We start from the raw sequence: 26,754 nt of genomic DNA, 5'->3' as shown, positions 1-26,754 counted from the left end.
AAATAGAAAAAATTAGTAGTTTGTAGCAGTTCTTTGTAGTAGTTCATGGCATAGCAGGACGCTGTGCGGCATTACAAGGCACAGCAGGACGTAGCAGGACGTAGCAGGACATAGCAGGGCACCGCAGTGTAGCAGTTGAACATGGCATCACAGAACGTGTAGCGGGACCATGGCGACAGCTGCTACCCTGATTTCGGAGCCTCTCTGATCCAAGGGAACATGCTGGGGAAAAAAAGAACATAAGGACTCCGGGGAATGACTCCCCAGAGCTAGGTTAGTAACAAGCATTTCTGGGACATGGATGCACATAAATGAAAAGATGGAAAGATAGAGGAGAGAGGAGCTCAGTGTATCAAAATAAGTCCCCAGCTGTCTAAAATTATTACAGCAAAACCAAGAGAGACAAGGTAAAGAGAGCTCCAGCCCGGCCGGGCCAGAACTCTCCCCAACCGGATTGGGCTGTATGCCAAGTCTCCCTTTAGTTCTATTATATTCTTGATTATATGATATATGATTGATGATTGATGATAGATGATATATATGATTGTCAACACTAAATCCGTAATGCTCACATACAGCAAACCGAGACTGACTGACAGATGCAGTCTGCACCTTATTTGTGCCCACTGCGTTTTCACTACGGCGCAAAGCTCCCCCCCCTAATAACTTGATTTTTATTTTCTACACAAGCCTTTTGAATGAAATCTGTGGGGCTACAATGGACTAAACAATATATACATGCCACTAGCGATTAGTTACTAGCGCACTGAATGGGCCAGAGTTTTGTGGTATTTTGGGTGGAATTAAAAAAGGCAAAAAGGGGCATTGAAGGAGGGGATTAATTCAATTCATTTCAATTTATTTTTCAATTTATAGTATCAATTCATAACAAGAGTAATCTCAAGACACTTTACAGATAGAGTAGGTCTAGACCACACTCCAGAATTTACAAGGACCCAACAGTTCTAGTAGTTTCCTCCAGAGCAAGCAACAGCTTTTCCAAGCCAGTGTTGGTAAAAAGATTGGAAATAAGCCCCAGAAGAGAGATACACAGACAGAGAGATTGAGGAAAGATGGCAGTTAGGGGGAACATAGCGAGGAGGAGGATAGAGGGTAGTGAAAACAATGCCATTGAAATGGGAAGGTATGGGACATCATCAGAGAGATGTACTACTTCACCTCCTGGGCACTGCCCGGTGCTGTTGAGCAAGACACCCGCTCAGGGTGCTGGTTCAGCTGGCAGCCCACTCACTCTGGCATCTCTCTATTAGTGCATGTATAGATCCTGAGCATGTGTGTGTGTGTGTAGTTCAGGACTGTGTGTTAACTAACAAAGTGTGGACACAGAGTGTAAATTGTTATTTTCCCATAGGGGATCAATAAACAGATTAAAAATTTAAAAGAAAATGACTAGCTCTCTCCAAATGATTCTCTTTTACCATCTTGATTTGTGTCTCCTGCTTCAACCTCTTCTAAATATGTTTACTCTTTAGAAAACTATATTTGCTTTTTATTTCTGTTTCTTTTAACCCTAAAAGGAGGAAATCATTTTACTCTTTGTTTTTAATCTTATTTGTCCCTGCCTTCAACAATCTACTACTCTTATCACTGCCTTTTTCTTATCTTTTTCCCTCTCTGACTGATTTTACTTTTATCACAATCTCTCCCCGTCATCTAGAAGATAAAACACTTTATCTCCCCTTTTTCTCATAAATTAAAACAGGTAAAGCAAATCATTGCAATCACACACTCACCTTTACAACGTACATTTATAGGGCGACATCGATTGCATTTCCATCCCATATGCCTGTTCTTAGCGTGAGTGAGAAGAGGAAATGATTATAGATTTCTCCTTCGGACAACCCAATACCTTATGTGTCTCACGCATACTCATTGTAGTTGGTTGGCACTCCCTATCCATTATCAAACCTGTTCATTCAAAGCCAACATTGCACAAGGTTTATGTCAGGTGGTTGGAGTTGGGGAATGGGGGAAACAATTTAATTGAGTATTTCCAAACTGATAAAATATCCCCTTTGATCTGAAATGCTTTCAAGAATCCATATAATTTTATGTATGGGGAATAAGTCAAAATGTCATTCTGATCATGAATCTAGTGCCTCATATACAAAACTTCCTGCAGAGCTACTGAGCTGTCCTAACTTGTTAGTGTTCCTAGGAGTGGGTAAATACAGAATAACCATGAGAAGAGAGGAAAATAGCATTTATTTAGAAAATAACAATGAGTTTGTTAAAAGCATTAAAACTAATTTAGCTTGGAATGGAATCACTCCACCCATACCATACCTTGAACTGTATTACCACATTTAATTGTTTGTGGAAGCATGATTCTTGACACAAGTTTGGACCTATAACCTTTATTATTCTATTAGACGCCTTCTTTAATGCATAAGCCATGTAAAATTACTAATTATTGACTAATTGACACACAGCAAAGATAGCTACTTATCAGTCCAGGATTTCATGATTGCAACAATTCACGTGAATTCACCCAATCACCGTGAATTTGGTACGACTCGCAATTTTGACCAATCACTGCAACCTTTCCGCAACAATATTGAACAATAACCTGAGTTTTCCGCGACTTCAACCATTCCCACTAAGGCTACGTGCAAGACTTGGTATCAGTATGTGACTCTGAGAGCCACTGACTAAGCAGGGGTGAGAACGGGTTGAATACCAGATGTGTGTGACTCAAACATCTCACATTCACCAACGAAACATACAGTGAAAGACCGTGCAAAACATTGTAGGCCATCCTGCCAACCTGTATACATTTTATAATCAATGAACGCTGTAACATTTTTTTACTTTAAAGTCAGTGAAAGCTGCTGCTGTTTCAATCCTGTCAGCTCTCTGCAGCATCGCAAGACAAAATCAGGCATTTTGGGAAGCAACAAACTCAAAAAAGGCTGCAAAATCCTGAAAAGAGTGACTTATTATGCTGAATAATTTCTGGGCGAATTATAATAATGCTACCATGTGTAGTCTGCTGTTTGCTGCTGTGTGCACCGGAAGGGTACTTAAAGATAACAAGATACGCACACATCTAAAAATAGTGGCGGAAAATGGGGAGTCAGTAGGAACCCCCAACTGAAACCTGCCCTCAGGGTCTATAGAAATTTGTTCTGGCCCTAACTGGATGTTGTAGCCAAATGGACCAAGAGACTGGGGTTTGCCACCGTTTACCTTTTTATGTGCATTTTCTAATCAGTATTGATGGTAAATGTAGTCAATTGAAGCAATAAATTCTTCCCTCACTGAACTGTGCCGGCAGTGGCTACATGTACCAGGATGCATTGCGCACAAGCAACTGACACCCAGCCAAAACCTAGTGTAGCTGAGTTGCGCCTCTACTTATGCGGGTAATAAAATAAAAACACAGAGGCTCCGTAGTCCATACCAGTGTGAACCAAGACAGCAACAACTCTGTTATTTTTCAAATTGTCAATGGTAGCACATTACAGCTTCACTACTTCTTTTTTTCCTTTCACAATAAAAAGCCCAACTTAAATGCTCTCAGCATTTTGCTAATCGGCAATTTTGTTAGATGACAAAAAGTACTCATTGTCTGCCCTCTCGGCCCTGCTTGTTTTAGTTGTCTTTCCCAGTTTATCTCATGCATAGTACGGTGCACATGGGCTCTCTCTGGGTTGGTGTAGTATTGGGGACAGCATCCAGCTAAAACTAACAGCAGAATGATTCCGTTTCTGTTGGCATCAGAGGGCTATGTTTCTGGAGGGTCCCCACTGGCCATATCCTCCGCACTGAAGCAGCTTCCTTGGCCTCTCTATCTCTTGCTTAGCTGATTTTCTTTGGCCAAATACAGCTGAATATCTGAGCCCGCCAAAACACTGTCAATTGTATTTTCAACAATAACATTCTCTACACACATATTTTGGGATGTCATTTTTTCTGTTGGAAACATAGCTATAACCTAACAAGATTTCTGGCAGAAAGGGCTTTCAGGCAGAAGTTTAACTTCTCCCAACAGCAATACAAGCAAAGAGAACAAGGAAGTTCTGCTTTTGAGCGGCATCTAGATCATGCCTTCTGGCTACCCAGAGGCAAAATCCAGACTGAATAAACTGTATTTCGTTCTTGCCTCCAACTTACTCACTCAAGTCACTGTGCAGGTACATGCAGGAACTGATTTTGCAGCTGTGGACCGACCTTTTTCGATCAGTAATTCAATTCAAGTCAAATCCTTTTTATTTATAGTAGCAAATCATAAAAAGGGTTATCTCAAGACACTTTACAAATAGAGTAGGTGTAGACCACACTCTATAATTTACAAGGACCCAACAATTCTGGTAATTCCCCCAAGAGCAAGCATTTAGTGTGACAGTGGCGAGGAAAATTTTTCTGTTTTGGGAGAAACCTCGGGTGGTGAGTAAAATTTCCTTTTAGGGAGAAAACTTGAACCAACCCAGACACTCCGTAAGTGGTATTTGACAATGCCGGTTATGGGTGTGATGAACAGTGGTAATAATAATCACAATAAAGATAATGGAACTAAGACTAGAAATAGCAGTTGTAGTATTTCATGGTATAGCAACAGCTGTAACCATGATTTTGGTGCCTCCCTAATCCAAGGAAAACTGCCGGTCGACAGAAAACATAAGGGCTCTGGGGAATAAGCTTCCCAGACCTAGGTTAGTAACAAGCATTTCTATGACATGGATGCACACAGCTGGAAAGGGAAAGGAGAGAGGAGCTCAGTGTGTCAAAGGAAGTCCCCCGGCAGTCTAAAACTGTAAGAGCATAATTAAGAGCTGGTGCATGGCACACCTGAGCCAGTTCTAAAAGGGTTGGTAGATAAGTCTGAGAGCACGCACTGAGGAATTTATTACTTTAATTGACTAGATATACAATCAACCATGCTTGAACATCCACATACAAAGTGTCAAATTTATTTTTCAATTAGTCAACCTATTGTTGCCAAAGCAGACTTTGACAACTGTGGATCCTGTTCCGGTGCAGGCTCCCCTGTCAGGACAGGAAATGAAAGCAGAACATATAAAATAAAGTTGTGTAAACTCTTAAAAGTGGTTTGCTCGTTGATTTAAATTTAAATAGACTAACTTCTACTAATCCCGTTAATGCAACATTTATTTTGCAGATCCTGTCTACACTATACGCAATGTAAAGGCTATTCTAGACCTGTTTTTAACAGATGTTGCAAGGTAACTAGGACTACAGTTGAAAATTAGCCAACTGGCTAACACTGGCACATTTACAGAAATGTTGATTAATGTGCAAAAAAATAAATCTACCAATGTCATAAAGCTGTCTAATGCTTCTTGCGTTCAGCGTGGGGCGCTGCGGATGGCATACATTGTCCCATTGTCATGGTCAGAGCGACTCAAATAAGGGACCTTTCTCCTGTAGCTGATTATTGCAAAGAGGTCTATGCATCTGCAATCAGACCCTCTGTGCACCTGTTGCCCAGGCCGCATTTGCATCATTTTGGCATCTGCTCCGCACTTCTTGAACACAAGAAGCATTAAACAGCTTATTCAAACGCAATATTTTTTTGTCAAAATACAAGAAACTCTGTGTAGCAACATTCTCAGTAAAATATAAAATTTGCTTGTCTTCAAACAATTAGCCTCAACTATTACTTCAATTTTCAATTTCAATTTTATTTATAGTATCAATTCATAACAAGAGTTATCTCAAGACACTTTACAGATAGAGTAGGTCTAGACCACACTCCAGAATTTACAAGGACAGTTCTAGTAGTTTCCTCCAGAGCAAGCAACAGTGCCACAGTGGCGAGGAAAAACTTCCTTTTAGGCAGAAACCTCGAACAGACCCAGGCTCTTGGTAGGGGGTCTGACGGTTGGGGTTAGAATGAAGAGTGGCAATAACAGTCACAAAAAATAGTAGTTTGTAGTAGTTCTTTGTAGTATCATTTATCATTACTCGGATCATCCCTACTTGTTACACATACCATTGTCGCTAAAGGATGCAGAGGAGTAACTAAACATCTCACACATCGAGCAAGAGAAAGTAGGAGAGGGAGACGACATGGCTAACTGCTAAGCTAAAGTTGCTGGCAGCTAAGCTAAAGTACGGTAGCATTAGCTACCAAGCGTTAAAAACAACGGTTATTTAATGAAAGTTGCTGAAAAATGAAAAGATCTGTGAGTGCTTAGGCAGAACTACTATAAGAATAAGTGTTTAGCGGACTGTTAGCCGATGTAATAGCAAATCTAACAAACTGAACTGATATTTAGTGAGCAGCAACACGCTACCAACACTCTACCAACACACAAGCACCGGAAACGGAAATGAGTCCGGTACGCTTACCGTAGTCAGAGAGATCTGTTATTATGTTGTTACTGTAAATTTACCCACTCCTATATAGGCTATACATATATAATATGAGCTTCGCTTGTGTTTTTTATTTTCTATTTGTATTTTTCATCTTCATGGGTGAGGTAATACTATACACAATAAAATACAAACTTAAAAAAACAGTAACTTAGCTTTTTTTTCCTCATGTTATAATCAAAGTGAACTAAACATGTCTCATAAAAAGGGAAATATAAGTCCTTAATCAGGATATAAAAGCACAGCAAAACATACTGCTGTGTGACCGTAGCACAGTCAGGCAAGATATTTAAGAAAGAACGTCAGTAGGCTTATTGCCAATATCATACCCAAATTTATAGGAATGTTTTAACTTTTAACATGTAGACCAAAAGCCAATTTAAACTAAAAACTGTAAACATCAGCGTGAACACAGAACACAGCGGGAGAAGAGTGAAAAAAGGAGAGCGAAGGAGAGCAAGCAGGCTGTGGTATTTAAGTCACATTCAGTCAGTTGTCTTCTTGGCATTCGCAGTAGGTTGAAGGTGTTCTAAGCAATGTTGGGAGGTGTTACTTCTAGTTGAAGTTCAAAGTATTTTCAAACAAAACAAGACTAGCTTGCCCCTCCCTCCTCCTCATCCTGTCCCTTCCCTTCTGTGCTTCTGCAAACTAACCCCACCCCCAAATCCTTCTTGTTGGTGTACGCTGAAGACTGTTTGTGTATGCTTCATGGTGCAGGTAAGCACAGTTTATTTTTGAGACTGCGTTTTTTTACAGTGTGTTCAGGGGACAGGCAGCTCGTAGATAATGAGGAGATGTTTGCTGCATGTGACAACAAATGTTGTAGCCTAAAACACGTGTGACCTCGGTTAGAGCACCTTTAAGTGGTGTTGCCTAGCCGCAATTTCCTCCAGAAACTTCCACATATCGGGGCTGTGGTCAAAAAGTCAAAAAAATTACCTCCTTTAGTCCTAACCACTTTTCCTTAACCTCAATGGTAAACGTCATGTGGTCAAGCAAAGATGTGAAGGAGAATTCAAAAGGAGGTGCGAGGAGAATCCGACTGCTCTTACACTCACGTGATGGCTGATGTTATTGATGTGGGTCTGCCATTGAAACTAAAGAATTATGGCTGCCGGCGCTACTGTGCACCTTAATATTGTGATTATGAACGATGAAATGTTAATGCCTTGCCTTAAATTTTGGTGCCGCAAGGACTTGTGGGACAGCGTTATCTCCTTTCCTTTTGTAAAAGATGGTCTGGTGTGGGTACCCAGTTGCTAGAGCGGGTGCCCATATATAGCTTATACACCTGCGGCCCCTTTATACATCTTGTTTTTATCCATGGCTGCCCACAATAAAGCCACATTGTTATATATTAAACAGTTTACGTTATCCACAGAAATAAAGCTATGCTACTTTCACGTGCTAGTCGGAAGATCCTACTTCAATTCAATTCAATTCAATTTTATTTATAGTATCAATTCATAACAAGAGTTATCTCAAGACACTTTACAGATAGACCACACTCCAGAATTTACAAGGACCCAACAGTTCTAGTGGTTTCCTCCAGAGCAAGCAACAGTGCGACAGTGGCGAGGAAAAACTTCCTTTTAGGCAGAAACCTCGGTCAGACCCAGGCTCTTGGTAGGCGGTGTCTGACGGGCCGGTTGGGGTTAGAATGAAGAGTGGCAATAACAAAAATTAAATCCCACTTGTGCAGTTGGAATTACCAGTATGTTATCTTCAAGTGCTTTTTTGTCGGTGCAAAATGAAAAACGGCGGATGCAAGGGGTATTCTCACCTGCTTATATGGGCTAGTTTCAGAATTTCCCACTTAAAATTATGAGTTGAGGGGGTGTTTATGTGCAACTTCCAATCGGCAATTCGTATTTACCATAATTCCCATAGCCCCTGAAGGCAGCATATATTGCAACTTCAGAAACTAGCCTTCAGCAGCGAAAGTACAACACAAAAAAGAAGCCCATATGTGTAACATTCAGTAATTTGCGTTATTTATATATATTTTTATTTTGCATTTAATATTTATATAGATATTTTAAAAAAATATGTATATATGTATATATATTGATAGCGGTAGCAATTTTAACGACACACAAATGTAAAAATCATGCAATTAAACATTTTAGAATAAAGCAAATCAGTCACTTTCCTTAGGGCGAGGTTAAAATAAATGTAATTTCTTGTCCTGACCAGCTTGAAAGTGGAGGTGATCTGACAGTGGAGCCTGTACCGGAAGTGACTCCACAGTGAATGTCTGCAGCTAGACCCCTTTTGAGTTTCTAACACTTGTACAAATATGAGTTCATCTAAATCCTAGTCAAACATTCTGTGCATTTCCCTGGAGAGATACTAACATGCTTGATAATGCAGACCAACAATGTGTCAACATATTCATGGTGGTCGATTGTGTTTTGGATTTGTCTGTCGAACCTCTTGAAGAAGCTATTGTGGGAGTTAAACTTTTTGTACTACACTCATAATAACAATAGTTATTTGTAAGTAATATTGTCATAGTAAACACTTTTTCTACCTGTTTTCTCCTCTATAGTTATGGCAGAGTCTATGCAACAGCAGACCCATATCACCATACGATTGGTCCTACAGCCACATACAGTGTGGGCACTATGGTGAGTCTGTTCCCTGTTTCTGACTCTCTGAATATTGTGCCAGGACGCATGCGGCATCATGATGAACTAGGACTGGTTCAGCATCCTCACACTGTTGTATATAATAATACATTGTATGACACCTGGACACATGTTTAACTTTACAGGAGACCCATTTTGCACTAGAAGATTGTTCTGAACTATTTATAATAACTACTAAACTGAACGTTTAAGAATAAATGCATAACTCAAATCTAATACTTTCCTGACATGCTTTATTAATAATCTAGGAATATGTTTTTTCACTCTTTGACTTGTTCCTATGAGTTGTGTTTCCCTCTAAGAGACCCATTGTTTAATCTTGCCACTTCAGTAAATGAAAAACGGACATCATCTTAAACTCCCCATTCATTTTTTGGGCCAAATGCTACTTGCTTGAAATCCAGACAGAGAAAAAACACAATAAAGTGTGTTTAAATTTGCAAGGGGTGATATATGAATGGTTAATGTTTGTTTTTAGCTAGCTTTGCAGCTAACATCAAAGATGAAAAAAATCTTTCCAAAGAAAGAAATGGAGCACCCTAATGGGGTTGGGAGAGAAACTGAAACTGAAACACAATTTGTTTTCTTTCGTCGGTGTGGGTAGGGACTTCCTCCAAAGATTTACGACCATCTAGTAAATGCTTTGACGTGCCGTGGGAGATTAAGGTAGAGAGAAAGATAGGCCACAAAAAGTAGAATAAGGAGAGGGAGAATAAAAGTTCTTGGTAATAAACTGGCTGAAGTCAGAGCTGCTGCCAGGTGTAGCATCTTGTAAAGATGAGATGAGGGCTGATGCCGAGTGCTGACATGCTTGTGATGATGAAAATCAAAAGACCTTCCAACTCCCCCCTTGTTTCCCACAAACATCTCCCCTTTTCTAGTGCAGCTGCTAGCTAAAAGCCTTCATTAATTATGATTTTTTTCCCTCCTCTTCATTTACTTAAAGGTGCTCTGCCACACAAAACCATTCATACTTGCATTTTTTTTTTTACATGTTAGGTCCATATCTGTTTGTGTGAAAATGAACTGCTACCTCCTCTGTCAGCTCTAGCCACTAAAAAGAAATAAGAGGAAAAATTAGGCCAATTACAAAAGCTGGTCAGTGTAATGTCATGTTGCCTGAGCTCATTACTATTCATGAGCTCGCCCAGTTGCGCTGGGTAAAGGATACTGGCCATATTGGCCAGCTGTTAGCCAATCAGAGTCAAGCAGCTTAGCTCATTGAATATTAATGACAACTCACACATATCGAGCTGACTCTTCCTGCAGGCGTTCTATATCATGCTAGAATGGCTTGTAACAAGGTACCAATTTTTTTTTCCACAAAGAATGTTAAAAGGCCATGGTAGAACTTCAGACATTACGACAAAGTAAGGATGGCAGAGCACCTTTAATTAAAACAGTGGTCTCGGTTTTCCTCCTTATTATTCTACATTTTCTTCTCTTTTGTCTTCAAATTACTACTCCCTATTTCCCCATTCTGCCACATCCAAAGCCCCAACTACTAAACTTTATTCCTCATTCTGAATAAAAAAATTACAACAATCAATCAATCTTAAACTCATGCCACACATTCTGAACTGTAGCCCCAAACAAAACCTAATCAGATCATTAGCCAGGACAGGGATTGGACCTGAATGCAGAAACATGAAAAGGCAGCAGGATGAATTCAGTAGATTATTTTGAAAAGCATACAATGGCACAGCAGGCAGGTAACAGGTAGAAGGCAGGAAACAAGCAGACAGGTATTATAGGCATTAAAACATGACAAACTAACAGAGAACAAAAAAAGGGGATGGTATAAGTGCAGTAGGAACAAAAAGGGAATGGTAAACAGGTTGGTGATTGGGAGATGCAATCTGAGGAGGTGGGAGACGGAGGTCAGGCAGATGATGAGCAGATGAGTGAAGTTGAAGCAGCTTTAATTAGGGCCCGAGCGCCGAGAGCGGTGAAGGCTCTATTCAAAATGAAGGAATTTTTATTCCTTCATCCAGCAAATGAATCACCACACAGGTAATGCAAAGGCCATAGCACAAAGCTCAAAGTTTCAGCGACGCTCAGCCAAGTGTACAGAGTCCTTCCTGGCATTCCATGAATATGTGTCGTAGAGAGATCCATATAAACTACATCCAGGGTGGAAAGGGTCAATGCACGGGTAAGAAGGTCATGAGGTGGTTTCCAACGGGTTGCAATTATTTTCTTCGCAGCTGTAAATCTAGAAAATACAGCACTTTTTTACAGCATTTTCTAGAGAGCTGAAAGGCTGACAGATCATTCAGAATCAAAACATTGACAGTAACAGGCACAGTAACATTAAACAGGGTGTAAATTTTGGATGCAATATTGTTGCAGAACTGACCAACGGGAGAGCACTCCCAGATCATGTGAATATATATGCCTTGTGTTTTTATTGGGCAGAAAGTGCATAAAGGGCTGTTAAGTATTTTCATGTGAAGCATTTACATGGTGATGAGATATGTCCTATGGAGGAAATTGTAGTGAATTGGCTGATGGTCTGGATTGTGTGATACTTCTGGTTGGTCTGATAGGTCTATACTTCTGCTAGGCCATACATCATGCCAGTCGGGTTTGATATCAATTGCAATTGCAGTCACGTGCCCAGATCCTTTCAATTGGAAGGACAGAGCGCCCAGATATCACAAAGAACTGATAAGTCTAGGTACCATCCCGCAGTTTTTAGGCTGCACAGTAAAATAACTTCTGAGTTGGGTTTTCTAAAAAGACCAAAACGTTGTTCGTAAATAATGAGATGATGCTGTGCATTACGAATGCATAGTGGTGACACCCTAATTGATGGGCGAATGGCTTGAGCCAGAGGCTCTAGAGCTATGACAAGTTTTACCTAAGACTGACCAAAAATGGCCATTCACATCTGTCAAAGGCTTAATTGCATCAAGAGAAAGAAGTGACAGTTGGGTCTCACTGTCCTCTGCCGCATCAACAATGTGGAGAAAGCGTCTAACTTTATCTGCTGCTAGTAATCCCATCAATGCCCAGTTATTTTCCTTTTTGCAAACTCTCTTCCCTTCTTAATTCTTCAATAGTAATCAATTTATCCAAGCTATCTGATTCCTCTGCTGATAACTGAGGCAAGTCAAGCTGATTCAATCACCTGTCATAGTGAGATTTATCCACAGTAACCACAGATTCATACAGTTTGGAAGAAAATGTCTGAAAGGATATATTTATATCAACAGGGTCAGTTCTAACATTACCATCTGGAGATTTAATAGCGGGAATATCTGCAAAATAATCACTGCCTCTTAGTCTCACAGCAAGAAGGGGACTAGGTCTAGAACCTTGAAAGTAATAGCACTGTCTTGCTCTGTGGATTAGAAATTCAGACTAATGTTTCAGAATGTTTATTATTTTCTTGACTAATGATCGTTCTAGAGCTATCTGGTCAGTAAAATTAGTTTGTAACAGTGAGTCCAATCTGGTGAACTCAGCTTCAAGGTTTTGCAGTTTCAGTGATGTAGCTTTATGCGTATTAGAGCAGAATAGTATGGTGTTGCTCCTAATGAACCCTTTTATTGCGTCCCACAATATCCTTGGGTCATATAGCATATAGCAAGAAGGCTAACACTCAAAGTAGGTCTGTGATCAAGATGTGACACGCGGCAGCGAAAACAAACAGCAGCCCAAAGTTATCTGGTTGCAATTGCAACTGATTCCACTAAATTTTCTTTGACGCATTTCTTTTCTAACAAAACAGGAAATAAAAAGCACAAAATAGCAAGCACATTGGAAAGTAGACTCTAACCTATGGAGCGTAGGCTAAATTAAAAAGGACAGAAATGTAATCCAAAACCACAGTCTCTGTAATCATATCAGGAAAAAATGCAATAAATCTAGGATGCATCAAGAGATTAAGACAAACCAAGAGTCCGTGTTCATCAGGCAGTTGTTTTAATCCTCCATTTTGATCCTGATCTCTATCCACGGTGCTCTCCGTGACACAGTCCGAGGTGTCGGCCGTCTCCGTGGCCACAAAAGGATGGGGAGTAGTCCGCATCCTTAGCGGAAGTGAAAGCTCTGATCTTCAGTGTTGCTGGGTAAAGCAGGAAAAAATCCAGACCCTTGACTTGTGCTGAGTCCATGGTTTGATAGAAGGCCTGGCGCTGCCTTATCGTGAAGTTGCTGTAGTCCGGAGAAAAACAAACATGGGCAATGATTAGCCTGACAACACAGCACAGCCTGTAGGTTTGCATGCTGGGTTGTGTAGCGGAGGACGTTGAAAATCAATGTGCAATTAGTAGCAGTGTTCTTTTTTGGGCTATCACTGTAGATCCGGTGGGCTCTCAAAATCTTGATCTGTACACCTACCAGTTTTGGGAGCCACTTAGGCAGGGAACACGAGAGATACTGAATAGCATTAGCACCTTCGAGCCCCTCTTTAGACCGACGATGTGGATGTTGGGCGTGTATTTATTTTTGTCATTGAACATTAAACTGATGTTTGAAGATACTATTGACGTTTTGTCTGACAATAATACTGATCTAAACAGAACATTGCTACCTTTAACATGGAGAGTGATACAAATACAATTGTTTTCTATTTAACTGTGCAGAAGGAATTGGAATCAGGCAACAATGTTGATTTTGTCAGGAAAAAAATTAAAAATTACTTTGCTTTCATTTTATTATCTGATTGATCTACTGTATACACAATAAGTTAAGACAGCTTTGTTTAAATATTTTTTTATATTAAAAGTAATTGTGTATGTTATTATTTATAGGATTATATACGGATTCCGTCCTGGCCGTGGAACAACGGATCAGATCTTTACTCTCGCAAGGATCCTGGAGGGGGCCTGGGAGTATGCCCAACCAGTCTACATGTGTTTTGTGGATCTGGAGAAGGCGTATGACCGGGTCCCCCGGGAGAAATTGTGGGAGGTGCTGCGGGAATATGGGGTGAGGGGGTCCCTTCTTAGGGCCATCCAATCTCTGTATGACCAAAGCGAGAGCTGTGTCCGGGTTCTCGGCAGTAAGTCGGACTCGTTCCAGGTGAGGGTTGGCCTCCGCCAGGGCTGCGCTTTGTCACCAATCCTGTTTGTAATATATATGGACAGGATATCGAGGCGTAGTCGGGGCGGGGAGGGGTTGCAGTTCGGTGGGCTCGGGATCCCATCGCTGCTTTTTGCAGATGATGTGGTCCTGATGGCATCATCGGCCTGTGACCTTCAGCACTCACTGGATCGGTTCGCAGCCGAGTGTGAAGCGGCTGGGATGAGGATCAGCACCTCTAAATCTGAGGCCATGGTTCTCAGCAGGAAACCGATGGAGTGCCTCTCTCGGGTAGGGATGGAGTCCTTACTTCAAGTGAAGGAGTTTAAGTACCTTGGGGTCTTGTTCGCGAGTGAGGGGACCATGGAGCGTGAGATTGGTCGGAGAATCGGAGCAGCTGGTGCGGTATTACATTCTGTTTATCGCACCGTTGTGACGAAAAGAGAGCTGAGCCAGAAGGCAAAGCTCTCGATCTACCGGGCAATTTTCGTTCCTACCCTCACCTATGGTCATGAAGGCTGGGTCATGACCGAAAGAACGAGATCAAGGGTACAAGCGGCCGAAATGGGTTTCCTCAGGAGGGTGGCTGGCGTCTCCCTTAGAGATAGGGTGAGAAGCTCAGTCATCCGAGAGGAGCTCGGAGTAGAGCCGCTGCTCCTTCGCGTTGAAAGGAGCCAGTTGAGGTGGTTCGGGCATCTGGTAAGGATGCCTCCTGGGCGCCTCCCTAGGGAGGTATTCCAGGCACGTCCAACTGGGAGGAGACCTCGGGGAAGACCCAGGACTAGGTGGAGAGATTATATCTCCAACCTGGCCTGGGAACGCCTCGGGATCCCCCAGTCGGAGCTAGTTGATGTGGCTCGGGAAAGGGAAGTTTGGGGTCCCCTACTGGAGCTGCTGCCCCCGCGACCCGATACCGGATAAGCGGATGAAGATGGATGGATGGATGGATTATTTATAGGTTTTTGATTCACTGGAGAGCTTGTTTTATGCCAAATGTGTGGCGTACTTAATACCAAGTTGCAGTTTTGGGGTAGTGAGGGTTTCCTCCAAACATTAAGTTATGAAACTTTTGCAGAAATGCCTTGTTTGTCCATGAGTATGGTTTTCTTCAGTATTTTTTTTTTTTCGCAAGAAACTAGGGTCTAAAAAGCTAATTTAGCTTGAAATGTGTCTGTTGCTGACATGTATGTTTTGAATATTTTTACTCTGGTGTCTCATCAGGTGCCAGAATAGCTATGATGGTTGCTTCATGCTCACTCATCTGAGCTGCCTTATGCCCCTTTTTGCACAAAAGATTTATTGGCTATACAGATGACACATGTTAGTCATTCAGTGTCTTACTCGTGGCCATCTCATATGATATAATTTCACGCTAAGTACATGCAACAATCCTATTCTTTCCCTTCACAAATTTCCAAACTACCTACTGCACAAAATCCCTCTCAATTAAACAAGAGACAAGTGGAAAATGGGAGGAATGTTTCTTTGGAGGAAAAAGAGAAGTTCATTTTATATTACAAAAGTTCTACATTGAATACTGATTGGAGCTTTTTCATCTTTGATGTTGCAGGCTAGCCTTTACAGAGGAGGGTGCAGTCGCTTCACTCCCTACTAGAAAAGAGAGAGACACGCCCCCTTTCCTTCCCCGCAAAACAGACCAAAAAAATCAGCAACAAATGAAATGACTAAATAACCTTCTTCACCCTCTTCATGGAACTCTAAAAACAAAATGCTTCCAGGTGGCAAAGTGACCCTGAAATGCAAGAATCACTCTTAAGTTGCTTTACCATTTACAGAGTGTACACATTGTCATGTATTAATGTAATGTATTTATTTTAGAAAAGAACATTTTGTTACTCTGTGTTGACTTAAATGTATTTGCATTGATATGTTTGTAGTGGAAAAAAATACAAGTTTAGTCAAAATTGACAAAGTGGGAAAAGAGTTGAAATAAGATATTTTTTTAGTCTACCTCTTTTTCTCTCTAAGTTGTTTGTCTGCAACTCAGATCCTTGGGGGTGGCGCCAGTTTTAATACCTTCTGATTTCCCTACCTTTATTATTTCAATTAGTCATTTCCCACATATAGTACATTAAAAGCACTGATGTTCAGCAATTCCAGTTAAGCAACACATTTCAGATTGCATTTATTAGATGAAGGATACAACCAGTTCACCCCCTTAGAGAACTGGCTCCCTTTTAAGTGAGACAATAACTGGGGCTGAGTTTCAGACTGATTTAATTGGACTCAGAGCTGCCTAAAGGAGGTGAAAGGAGAATTCCAGTCGATTCCAACATGTAGCTCCGTTGTTTGTAAATTTGGAGTGCTGTCAGTAGAGAGAAAAATGAAAACAATCAGTGCTGCCTACACCATGTTATCCCCCTGCTAGCAATAGCACCCAACAGGCTTAAACAGGGCAAGTTTTAAAGAGTTTTTAGCCTCTTAACATGTTCAAAATGTCATTAAAACTACCTATCCATGTGAAGTGATTCCTTCCGAGTGAACACAGAGAATCTAAATGCTGTAGATGTGAAAGAAAGGCATAAAAGTTCTGCTAATTCAGCTATGTTTAGTTCCGGTGTTGAGACGGCAGCAATAACATGGTGTAGCACCGATTGTTTTTGTTTTTCTCTCTACTGACACCACTCCAAATTTACAAACAACAGAGCTACATGTTGGAATCGACCGGAATACTCCTACAACCTGCAACAAAATTGCTACCAGGAAGTGATTATGAATTATAAAACCCAGAAGGTGAGAGGAAGAGTTTGATGTATTACTGAATTTGAATGCAGGGGGAAGTGATGTATAGCAGAGTGTGAGGCAAGAGCTATGTCAGCCATTGCAAAATAGGCAGCAGTGTGTTAAAGCCCATTGATTGTTGGCAAAGTGCCACAGGCAGGAGGTATCCCATTACTGCTGAATCCTTTTAAAGGAGAAAAGTACATTATTTCCACACTGAATACTGACAAATATGTTTGACTTTGAACTGAAGGGTTTAATCCTCCTGAATTCTGTTGCAAAACTTACAAAAACATCTTAATACCTTGTTTAGGTTATATCTGCATTTACAAGCAAACACATTATCTATAACAATTCAAGTCTACTTTCACACCCGCTGACACAGAGCAATACATTATCATACAGAGTTGTGTATAGTCATGTCGGAAAATATACATACCTGTCAATGTATTATAATTAAAAATAGAGGTGCACCTCCTGTCTATTGTGCCTTGTTTCCTCACCCTCATTTCTGCAATGTTAGTGAATCTGGATAAACCTCACTTGAACCTGGGTACTTCTTCTTCTACCACTGTCTGGTATGATCAGCTGAGAGAGCACTATCAGTAAAGAAGCACTATCAGTAAAGAATAATGTTAAACAATTGCCCTCATCATACATATCCAAAGCAAAAGATTCAACTCAGGAAATTCTGATTGAGATAAAAAATGTTTTACCAATGTACATTGTCTCCACACCTATGTACCAGCTTATTAAATGGCTCTGAAAACAAAAGCTGACATTACTAAAATACTTGTAGATTTAACAGTGCAGTAAGCAATGCTGCGTGAAGATTGTTGATATTTGAAATCAACTGCCAAACAAATACACCCCCCCTTCAGAATCTCCGCCACCCAGATTCATGGATGCGCATTGCCACAGCAAGCACTTCTGTTAGTGTCTCTGCTGACTAAACGAAATATGGCAGAGTCGATATAAACTCACGTTAGGTTGTGGATTAGCAAACTGTCGCTACTGCTGTAAAGCCAACCAGCTGCTATCACAAACAAAAGCAAACGGACCTTTTCGAAAACAGTGAAACCGTGAAGCTAACATTATTACTCACTTGTCCATAATCAGTTTTCATTCCATTCAAATCACGGTGGTTTCTGCAGCATTGAAACGCCTCACCAATGTCAACAAGACTCTTCCTCCTTTCCCCGGTCATAGAACTTATTTAAAAAAAAATTATTCTGTAGTCCTTTTACTTTTATTTCTGCTTCGCTGCCAACTCTTCTTGTTGATAACTCAGTTTAACTCATTTTCAGTGGGATGAGACCCAAAGCTCTAATTCAAGACCAATAAAAAAAGAACCACCAAAAAGAGCAGTGAAGCAAGTGGATTGATGCTCATATCAGATGTTGTAGTTACAACTCTTTTGGGGTCAGTTGATACACAGGATGGGTAGCAAAATACTTATAAAGTTTCTAAGCCAGATGAAGGATACATGTTTTTTAATTGGATGGATGTATTTAATTTTTTTCAATATAATCTTGGAAATGGAATGTGCCACTAAAAGTCGCATAACACAAAGGACAAATGTCAAATGACAGGGATTTTAGGAATTCAAACATGAGATAACAGTCTTGAAAAGGATGAGAAGGCCAGTTTTGGAAGATAATGTGAAAACAAAAATAAAAAATAACGCGCTTTACACTAAAAAAGCTCAGCTCTGGACCAATTAAAATTCAATAGATATTTAGCATATTCTGCTAAATGGAAAAATGGAAATTATCTCATGTTGCACAGCTTGCTTGTTTTAAATTTAGTAAAACAGGCCCCAGAGCTGTCTAATCCAAAACTGAGTTGGCATGAAATAACTTGAAATAAGGTCCAGTGTGTAACGTGTTTAGTTATATATATAGTCAAAATAAAAATCGGTGTTACCCGTTCACAAACTTTGTTCTTTTTCATGAATATTTACCACAACTATCAATTTCAAGTATTCCTATCGGCTTAACATTTTACATTTCCATTTGCATGAACTGGGGTCTAGCTCCATATTTTGATGCGCCATCTTGAAATACGTTAGCCGGTAAAGGTCACATGATAAACTCACAGGTGCTGCTAATCTGCTAATGGGTATTGTCGCTTCCCGGCTCCTGCAAGTTTGAAGATGGAAACATGAAGAACCACATGTATTTAAAATCCAAATTTCAGGAACAGGAGTCTTCTTCTTCGCCCAGAAAACAATAAGGATGTTGAAAAGAGCAAAGGAAAGGCTTTTTGAAGCGTGAAGGCTACAGTAGCTGGAATACAAATTTGGAACTGCGTGGTGCAAGAGTTATATGATCTCTATGCTAGATGGGAGAAATTCCTACACATTGGACCCTTAAATGTCTATAAAATGGGTGCCTGCTGTAACGTGTAACTCACGTGTACATTATCTTTGTTGTAGTACTTTTCCATTACTCACCAAAAATGTCTTGATAAAAATAAGATAAGTAAGATACAGTACAACATTCAGAAGAGTGTAAATAGATAAATATCTGTCTACACTTCAGGAATTTACTGTTTTGTTACAGCAAAAATACATGTCAGTCAGGAAATCAGGTTGGTTTGCTGTTTGTAAAATACACAGACCCCTGGAGAGACGCTCCAGAGAGGAGAGCCGTGGAGGCCGCCATGCCCCTCGTGGAGTGAACCCGAACAGCCATAGGTGAAGGCAAACCGCACACCAGATAGGCCAGGGAGATAGTCAGAACGATCCAGTTGCTGACAGTATGTCCCAGCGGGGAGCCCAGCCTAGGGGGAACCCAAAACACACCAGCAACTGGTCTGTCTTCCGCCACCGGGAGGACCTCAGAGCGAAGACACTCAGCGCTCTGATAGGGCAGAGCAAATGGAGCCTCCCGTCCTCCGCCGTCACATGAGGTGGAGGATGAAATGCCTTAAGTACCACGGGCCCCACGACAGTGGACCGCACCTTGGGAAAGTAGCCCGGAACGGGGTGCAGGATGGCCCACATGGTACCCGGGGCAAACTCCAGGCATCGGGGAGCAACCGAAAGAGCCTGGAGGTCCCCCACCCTACTCAGAGAGGTGATAGCAAGGAGGAAGGCCACCTTCAGGGTCAGGTACTAGGCCTCAGCCGACTCAATGGGTTCGAAGGGGGCCTCAGCCAAAGCTCCGAGAACCACCGCCAGATCCCAGGTGGGAATCCCAGGGCGAGTTGCAGGTCTCATCCTCCTGGTCCCACGGAGGAACAGCACGACCAGGGGAAGCCTCCCCATAGACCCATCCCTCAAAGGGGCGATCGAAAGCCGAACGGCTGCCACGTAAACCTTGAGGGTGGATGGGGAAAGGCCCGCAGAAAAGCGATCCAGCAGAAACTCCAGCACCTGAACCACCGGGCAGGTAACATGGTCCAGCATGCGTCCTCTGCACCAGGCAGAGAAGACGTTCCACTTCGGGCCACACATCCTCCGTGTAGACGGGGCCCTGGAGCTAAGGAAAGTCTCGACCGCTCCTGCCGTCAGGCCCGCCTCCAGGTACTGGGCCCCCTCAAGGGCCAGACCCACAGCCGCCACAGGGCGGGGAAAGGGTGACGAACCCGGCCCACGGCGGGCCGTCCAGGAGCGCCATCAGGTCCGAGAACCACACTCGGGTCGGCCAGAACGGCGCCACAAGAAGCAGGCAGATGCTCCCCTGAGACCCTCTCCAGGAACCCCGGGAACAGATCGACCGGGGGAAAGCGCAAATACGCAGCCTCGGCCACTCCCGCACCATGGCGTCCAACCCTAGCGGGGCCAAGGGCATCAGGGAGAACCACAGAGGACCGTGTGAAGTCTCCCGAACCTTCCGCACGAGGACTCCACCACCTCGGGGTGGAGCCGCCATTCCCCGGGTCTCAGCCCCTGTCTCGACAGCAGGTCTGTAACCTGATTCTGAAGACCAGGGATAACATCGCCCCAAGAGAGAGAGGCTCCGCTGGGACCACAGGAGGATCTGATGCGCCAGTCTGCAGAAAGGGCGCGAGCGCAGACCCCCCTGGTGAGTCAGATAGGCCACCACTGCCGTATTGTCGGACCAGATCAGCACGTGGTGACCCAGGAGTGCAGGCAGGAATCTCCTCAGAGCCCGGAACACGGCCAGCAACTCGAGGCAAGTGATGTGCCATGACAAGTGATGCTCCTGCCAAACACCCCATGCAGAGCGGTTGGCCATGACCGCGCCCCACCCGGTGAGGGAAGCGTCTGTTGAAACAATACACGGCGACAGGGTCCCGGTCCTCGGGACAGGAACCAAGGCTTCTTCCACACCAATAGGGCACAAAGACATTTGTGCGTAACCCGTATCAGGCGGAACGGGCTTCCCCTCGGAGAGAACCCCTTGGATTACAGCCACCACTGCAGGGCCCTCATGTGCAGAAAACCAGGGTTGGCCCCCCCAAATCTCACTCCAAGGTTTTTGGAAAAGTTGGCAGCCCTGCAACAGGTAGGGGAGAGCCGGGACAGTTGAAACACTTTTTAATTAAACGTAATTTACAAAGCGGTCGAATCACACTGAAAGCTGATATTTTGTAACCAGCAACCTACACGTGTCATCTGTCAAATACAGTTGCATGTTCATGGCCTAAAGTGTGCCAAGAAAACATCCCAAACACACATTACAACACCTACCAGCCTGCACAGTGGTAACAAGGCATGATGGATCCATGTTCTCATTCTTTTTACGCTAAATTTTGACTCTACCATCTGAATGGCTCAACAGAAATTGAGACTCATCAGACCAGGCCACATTTTTCCAGTCTTCAATTGTCCAATTTTGGTGAGCTCCTGCAAATTGTAGCCTCTTTTTCCAATTTGTAGTGGAGATGAGTGGTACCTGGTGGGGTCTTCTGCTGTTGTAGCCCATCCGCCACAAGATTGTGCGTGTTATGGCTTCACCAATGCTTTGCTGCATACCTCGGTTGTACGAGTGGTTATTTCAGTCAAAGTTGCTCTTCAGCTTAAATCAGTCGGCCCATTCTCCTCTGACCTCTAGCATCAACAAGGCATTTTCGCCCACAGGACCGCCGCATACTGGATGTTTTTCCATTTTCACACAATTCTTTCTAAACCCTAGAAATGGTTGTGCATGAAAATCCCAGTAACTGAGCAGATTTTGAAATACTCAGACCGGCCCGTCTGGAACCAACAACCATGCCACGCTCAAAATTGCTTACATCACCTTTCTTTCCCATTCTGACATTCAGTTTGATATTCAGGAGATTGTCTTGACCAGGACCACACCCCTAAATGCATTGATGCAACTGCCATGTGATTGGTTGATTAGATAATTGCATTAATGACAAATTGAACAGGTGTTCCTAATATACCTTTAGGTGAGTGTATATGTTCCTCTAGTCCAGGGGTGACCACACTTTTTCAGCTTGCGAGCTACTTTTAAAATGACCAAGTCAAAATTATCTACCTACTATAAAAATGCAAAAAACATATATTTATTCATAAATATATTGAAAATGATATGTGCAATATAAGTGGGTGTACCTTGCATAACTGCATTAACCCTAATGCACAATACAACCGTACATTTTTTTTGTCATCGCCTCACTCTGACGACTTGCCCTGAATGGAATCAGCCAGGGATGCATAGTCCGGACAGTAGCTGCTGATAGCCAGCCTCAAGCACATTTCCAATGATCATCAGTCATGTTCGAACGGTATTTGGACTTAATAATCTTCATGTGGGAAAAGGCTGACTCACATAAATAAGTGGAGCCAAACAATGCGGTCAAGGAGGTAGCACATTTTCTCATGTTGGGGTACTTTTCCTCTGTCAGCAAGTTCCAAAACTGTCCATGAGCCCTAGACTTGAGCTCAATGTCAGCTTGCAGTGTCAGGATCTCATCCTCCACTCCAGACGAGTTCAGATGAAAAAGTGTTGCAATTTTTGATGCAAGTAAATCCACCTCAGCATCTTCCCGAAAAGGGTAGCACATGAATGTAGCAACTGGCTCCAATAATGCAAAGTCTTGAAACCGTTTGTTAAAGTCTGACAGACAGTTTTCAATCTGCTCTGTGTAGCGTCCATTGTCAAGTTGCGCACATGCCTTCCCTTGTGTCTCCAGTTCTGACATGAGGTTCTGAAAGTTTGCCAAATCATGGCGCTGCAGCTTTGCGCAGAGATGTTGCATTTTTCGTTTGAACGCATTGACTGAGCTGATCATATTGACCACTGTTTTGTCTTTTCCTTGCAGTTCAACATTAAGGTCATTCAACATGTTGGTCAGATCGGTTAAAAAGGCTAAGTCTAGTAGCCACTGATTGTCATTTAGCTGGTTGTATTCAGCATTTTTAGATACAAATAAAAACTCTTTAATCTCTGGACAGAGCTCTCGAAATCTTTGCAAGAATTTCCCTCGACTAAGCCATCTTACGTCAGTGTGTAGCAACAATTCAGTGTGGTCACAGTCCGCCTTCTCCAGATGCACACGGAACAGCCGTCTTTGAAGAGATCTGGCGCGAATAGAACAGGCAATTTTCGTTGCCACATCCATTATCTCTTTCATGTTGAGCATTTTTGTGCATAACGCTTGTTGGTGTAGGGTTATGGCACCCGATTGGTAATTGAGGAGGGGCACGTCGTGGTAAGGAAATTTGCACACTGGAAGCTGAGTTTTCTCGATAAAGTTTTTGAAAGACTGAAAAATGTCCTCTCCCCGCGTGTGTTCTTTCATAGGCAGTACTGTTAACAGCTCCTCTTTTGCAGTCATATCGGTAAACACCATACGAATAAAAATGCACAACTGGGCTGTGTCACTCACGTCTGTAGACTCGTCTAATTGCAGTGAGAAACACTCGCAGTCTGCGATATCCCTCCTAAGTTTCTCGGTCACATCCTCGGCCATTGCTTCACAGCGCCGTGTAACTGTACTTCTTGACAGCTGGAGAGATTTGATTGAAGATACTATGTCAGGTTTGTTTTTAAAGTCTTGAAACAACGAATCAGCCGCTTCAATAAATGCCTCTTTAATCATCTCTCCGTCTTGGAAGGATTTCTTGTGTTTAACGATGATGTGACTCACCCGGAACGATGCTTCGGTGGCGGTCTTTGCTTTCGTGGTAAGCTGTGAGAAAAAGGCCTGCTGTCCAGACAGCTGGGATTTTAGTTCTTTCACCTTTCTCCTTCTCAGTTCACTTTTCGGAGGGAACTCAGTGTCGTAGCTTTTATGAACAGTCCGAAAATGCCGCTCCACATTTCCCTTCTTCTGAATAGCAATGGTAGATTTGCAGATAAGGCAAATGCACTTTGAATAGGACATTGTGAAAAAAAAGTCCTCCTCCCATTCTGTATGGAAGTGGTAAGTTTTTGGCTTTTTACTTGGTCCAGCTACCCCACTCATTTTTATACCGTTTTTTTGAGATTATTAGATATAACTTAGCTAGGCTAACTCGGCAAACTCGCTTGCTTACTGGAATTTTGCCGCTGCTGCATGCACATGCGTGCTGAGTGCTGACCCATGAAAAAAATCAAACGTTAGACTGGTTGTCCTGTATGTCAATCAAGTGACAAATGTCATAGTAAGGATGGATGATTGGCTGACGAAAATATCAGACGTTAGACTGGTTGTCCTGTATGTCAATCAAGTGACAAATAGAATATTGGCATTGTGAAGATGGATGATAGGCTGACATCTTTATTTATTTTTTAATGCCATGCGATCTACCCCCACCGCCTTGGCGATCGACCGGTAGATCGCGATCGACCTAATGAGCACCCCTGCTCTAGTCCGTATGTATCCACCGATCAAAAGAATGAAAAGGGTTTTTCATAAATATTAATCCAAGTTATCCCCCTGTAAAGTCCATTGCTAACTATCTGCTAGCTGTTAACATTGTTTGAGGAACTTGTTCCATCTGAAAGAATCTTTTCTCCTCTTCCTGCACTGTGTTGCTGGGTATTTTTGTTTACGTTAGGTTTCTGCTTACACAATAAAACTATTCCCACCTTTTTGTAGTTTCCACCCCAGGACAGCGATCTCTCCTAGTGTAAAACATCAAGAAGCTGTGTCATGTTGAAATGAGCTGTCATTGGCTATCAAAAATGTCAATCGTTACAATTGTAGCCAATCAAATTCCATTTCCAATGGTGTATAGCATGATACGAAATTCCAATGGGAGCCAGTCTAAATGAATGTGTAACAGAGCTAAGTCCCTCCTCCGAGTGCCAGCAGTCACACGCAAAAAAGATGATCAACAAGGTTTGAATTAATGTACAATGTTTTATATTCATCTAAATGCTTTAGTATGTCAAATAACAGTTGACTTCCGAAATTTGTTAAACAACACTCATTATGGCAATTATGGCAATTAAGGCAATATGATCCATACTAAGGTCACTAGCTTCCTCTAGCTATAATTTGCCATGCAGCGCCACTGGTGTGTTGACAAGATGTAGACATTAGGCTCGTTCGAGATGAGCCAGGTCTGCGCAGAATCGATCACCGGCGATCGGCGCCCGTTGCATGCCGTCTTTTTCAGTCCCTAGATTTGACGCTTGTTTTTGGGTTTTGTGGGGGGAAAAGAGTAAAAGCTCCTTTGAGATGGCCTCAGGTCAAAACACACCCAGAATATCCACTGGGTCACTTCAAAGTTCTGTCAATATTGACACAATGTTCTCGCAATTCAGTCGTTTATTTTATTGAAATCAGAAGCATTAAAGCATAGTTCAAAATCTTAGTGCTTTAGTTATTGCTATGCTATGTATCTATTCCTGGCTTATACACTCACCTAGAGGATTATTAGGAACACCATACTAATACTGTGTTTGACCCCCTTCCGCCTTCAGTACTGCCTTAATTCTACGTGGCATTGATTCAACAGTGTACTGAAAGCATTCTTTAGAAATGTTGGCCCATACTGATAGGATAGTATCTTGCAGTTGATGGAGATTTGTGGGATGCACATCCAGGGCACGAAGCTCCCCTTCCACTACATCCCAAAGATGCTCTATTGGGTTGAGATCTTGGACTGTGGGGGCCATTTCAGTACAGTGAACTCATTGTTCATGTTCAAGAAACCATTTGAAATGATTCGAACTTTGTGACATGGTGCATTATCCTGCTGGAAGTAGCCATCAGAGGATGGGTACATGGTGGCCATAGAGGGATGGACATGGTCAGAAACAATGCTCAGGTAGGCCGTGGCATTAAACGATGCCCAATTCTAAGGGGCCTAAAGTGTGCCAGAAACATCCCAAACACACATTACAACACCTACCAGCCTGCAGTGGTAACAAGGCATGATGGATCCTGTTCTCATTCTTTTACGCTAAATTTTGACTCTACCATCTGAATGGCTCAACAGAAATTGAGACTCATCAGACCGGCCACATTTTCCAGTCTTCAATTGTCCAATTTTGGTGAGCTCCTGCAAATTGTAGCCTCTTTTTCCAATTTGTATGGAGATGAGTGGTACCTGGTGGGGTCTTCTGCTGTTGTAGCCCATCCAGCCACAAGATTGTGCGTGTTATGGCTCACCAATGCTTGCTGCATACCTCGGTTGTACGAGTGGTTATTTCAGTCAAAGTTGCTCTTCAGCTTAAATCAGTCGGCCCATTCTCCTCTGACCTCTAGCATCAACAAGGCATTTTCGCCCCACAGGACCGCCGCATATGAGGTTTTCCATTTCACACAATTCTTTCTAAACCCTAGAAATGGTTGTGCATGAAAATCCCAGTAACTGAGCAGATTTTGAAATACTCAGACCGGCCCGTCTGGAACCAACAACCATGCCACGCTCAAAATTGCTTACATCCCTTTCTTTCCATTCTGACATTCAGTTTGATAGTCAGGAGATTGTCTTGACACAGGACCACACCCCTAAATGCATTGATGCAACTGCCATGTGATTGGTTGATTAGATAATGCATTAATGACAAATTGAACAGGTGTCCTAATATACCTTTAGGTGAGTGTATATGTTCCT

At 42.4% G+C, this 26,754-nt stretch overlaps 1 protein-coding gene across 8 annotated transcripts in view; it reads left to right on the top strand.

The window, feature by feature from the left end:
* The window catches only part of LOC116704612 (RNA binding protein fox-1 homolog 3-like), a 751,296-nt gene that overhangs the window by 716,653 nt on the left and 7,889 nt on the right, over positions 1 to 26,754 (top strand). For 7 of the 8 annotated variants that reach the window (XM_032540219.1, XM_032540215.1, XM_032540218.1 and 4 more), the window contains 2 exons: positions 8,912 to 8,990; positions 15,613 to 17,273. In XM_032540219.1, coding sequence (XP_032396110.1) covers positions 8,912 to 8,990; positions 15,613 to 15,657 — 124 coding nt within the window. In that variant the 3' untranslated portion in view covers positions 15,658 to 17,273. Of the gene's footprint in view, positions 1 to 8,911; positions 8,991 to 15,612; positions 17,274 to 26,754 lie in introns of those variants that run through there. The other variant, XM_032540217.1, reaches the window with a different exon arrangement.

The sequence above is a fragment of the Etheostoma spectabile genome, chromosome 16 (genome assembly GCF_008692095.1).
Source record: "Etheostoma spectabile isolate EspeVRDwgs_2016 chromosome 16, UIUC_Espe_1.0, whole genome shotgun sequence".
NCBI classification, from domain to species: Eukaryota; Metazoa; Chordata; class Actinopteri; order Perciformes; family Percidae; genus Etheostoma; species Etheostoma spectabile.
The sequence above is the reverse complement of the archived record's forward strand: the minus strand, read 5'-3'. Positions and strand labels throughout refer to the sequence as shown.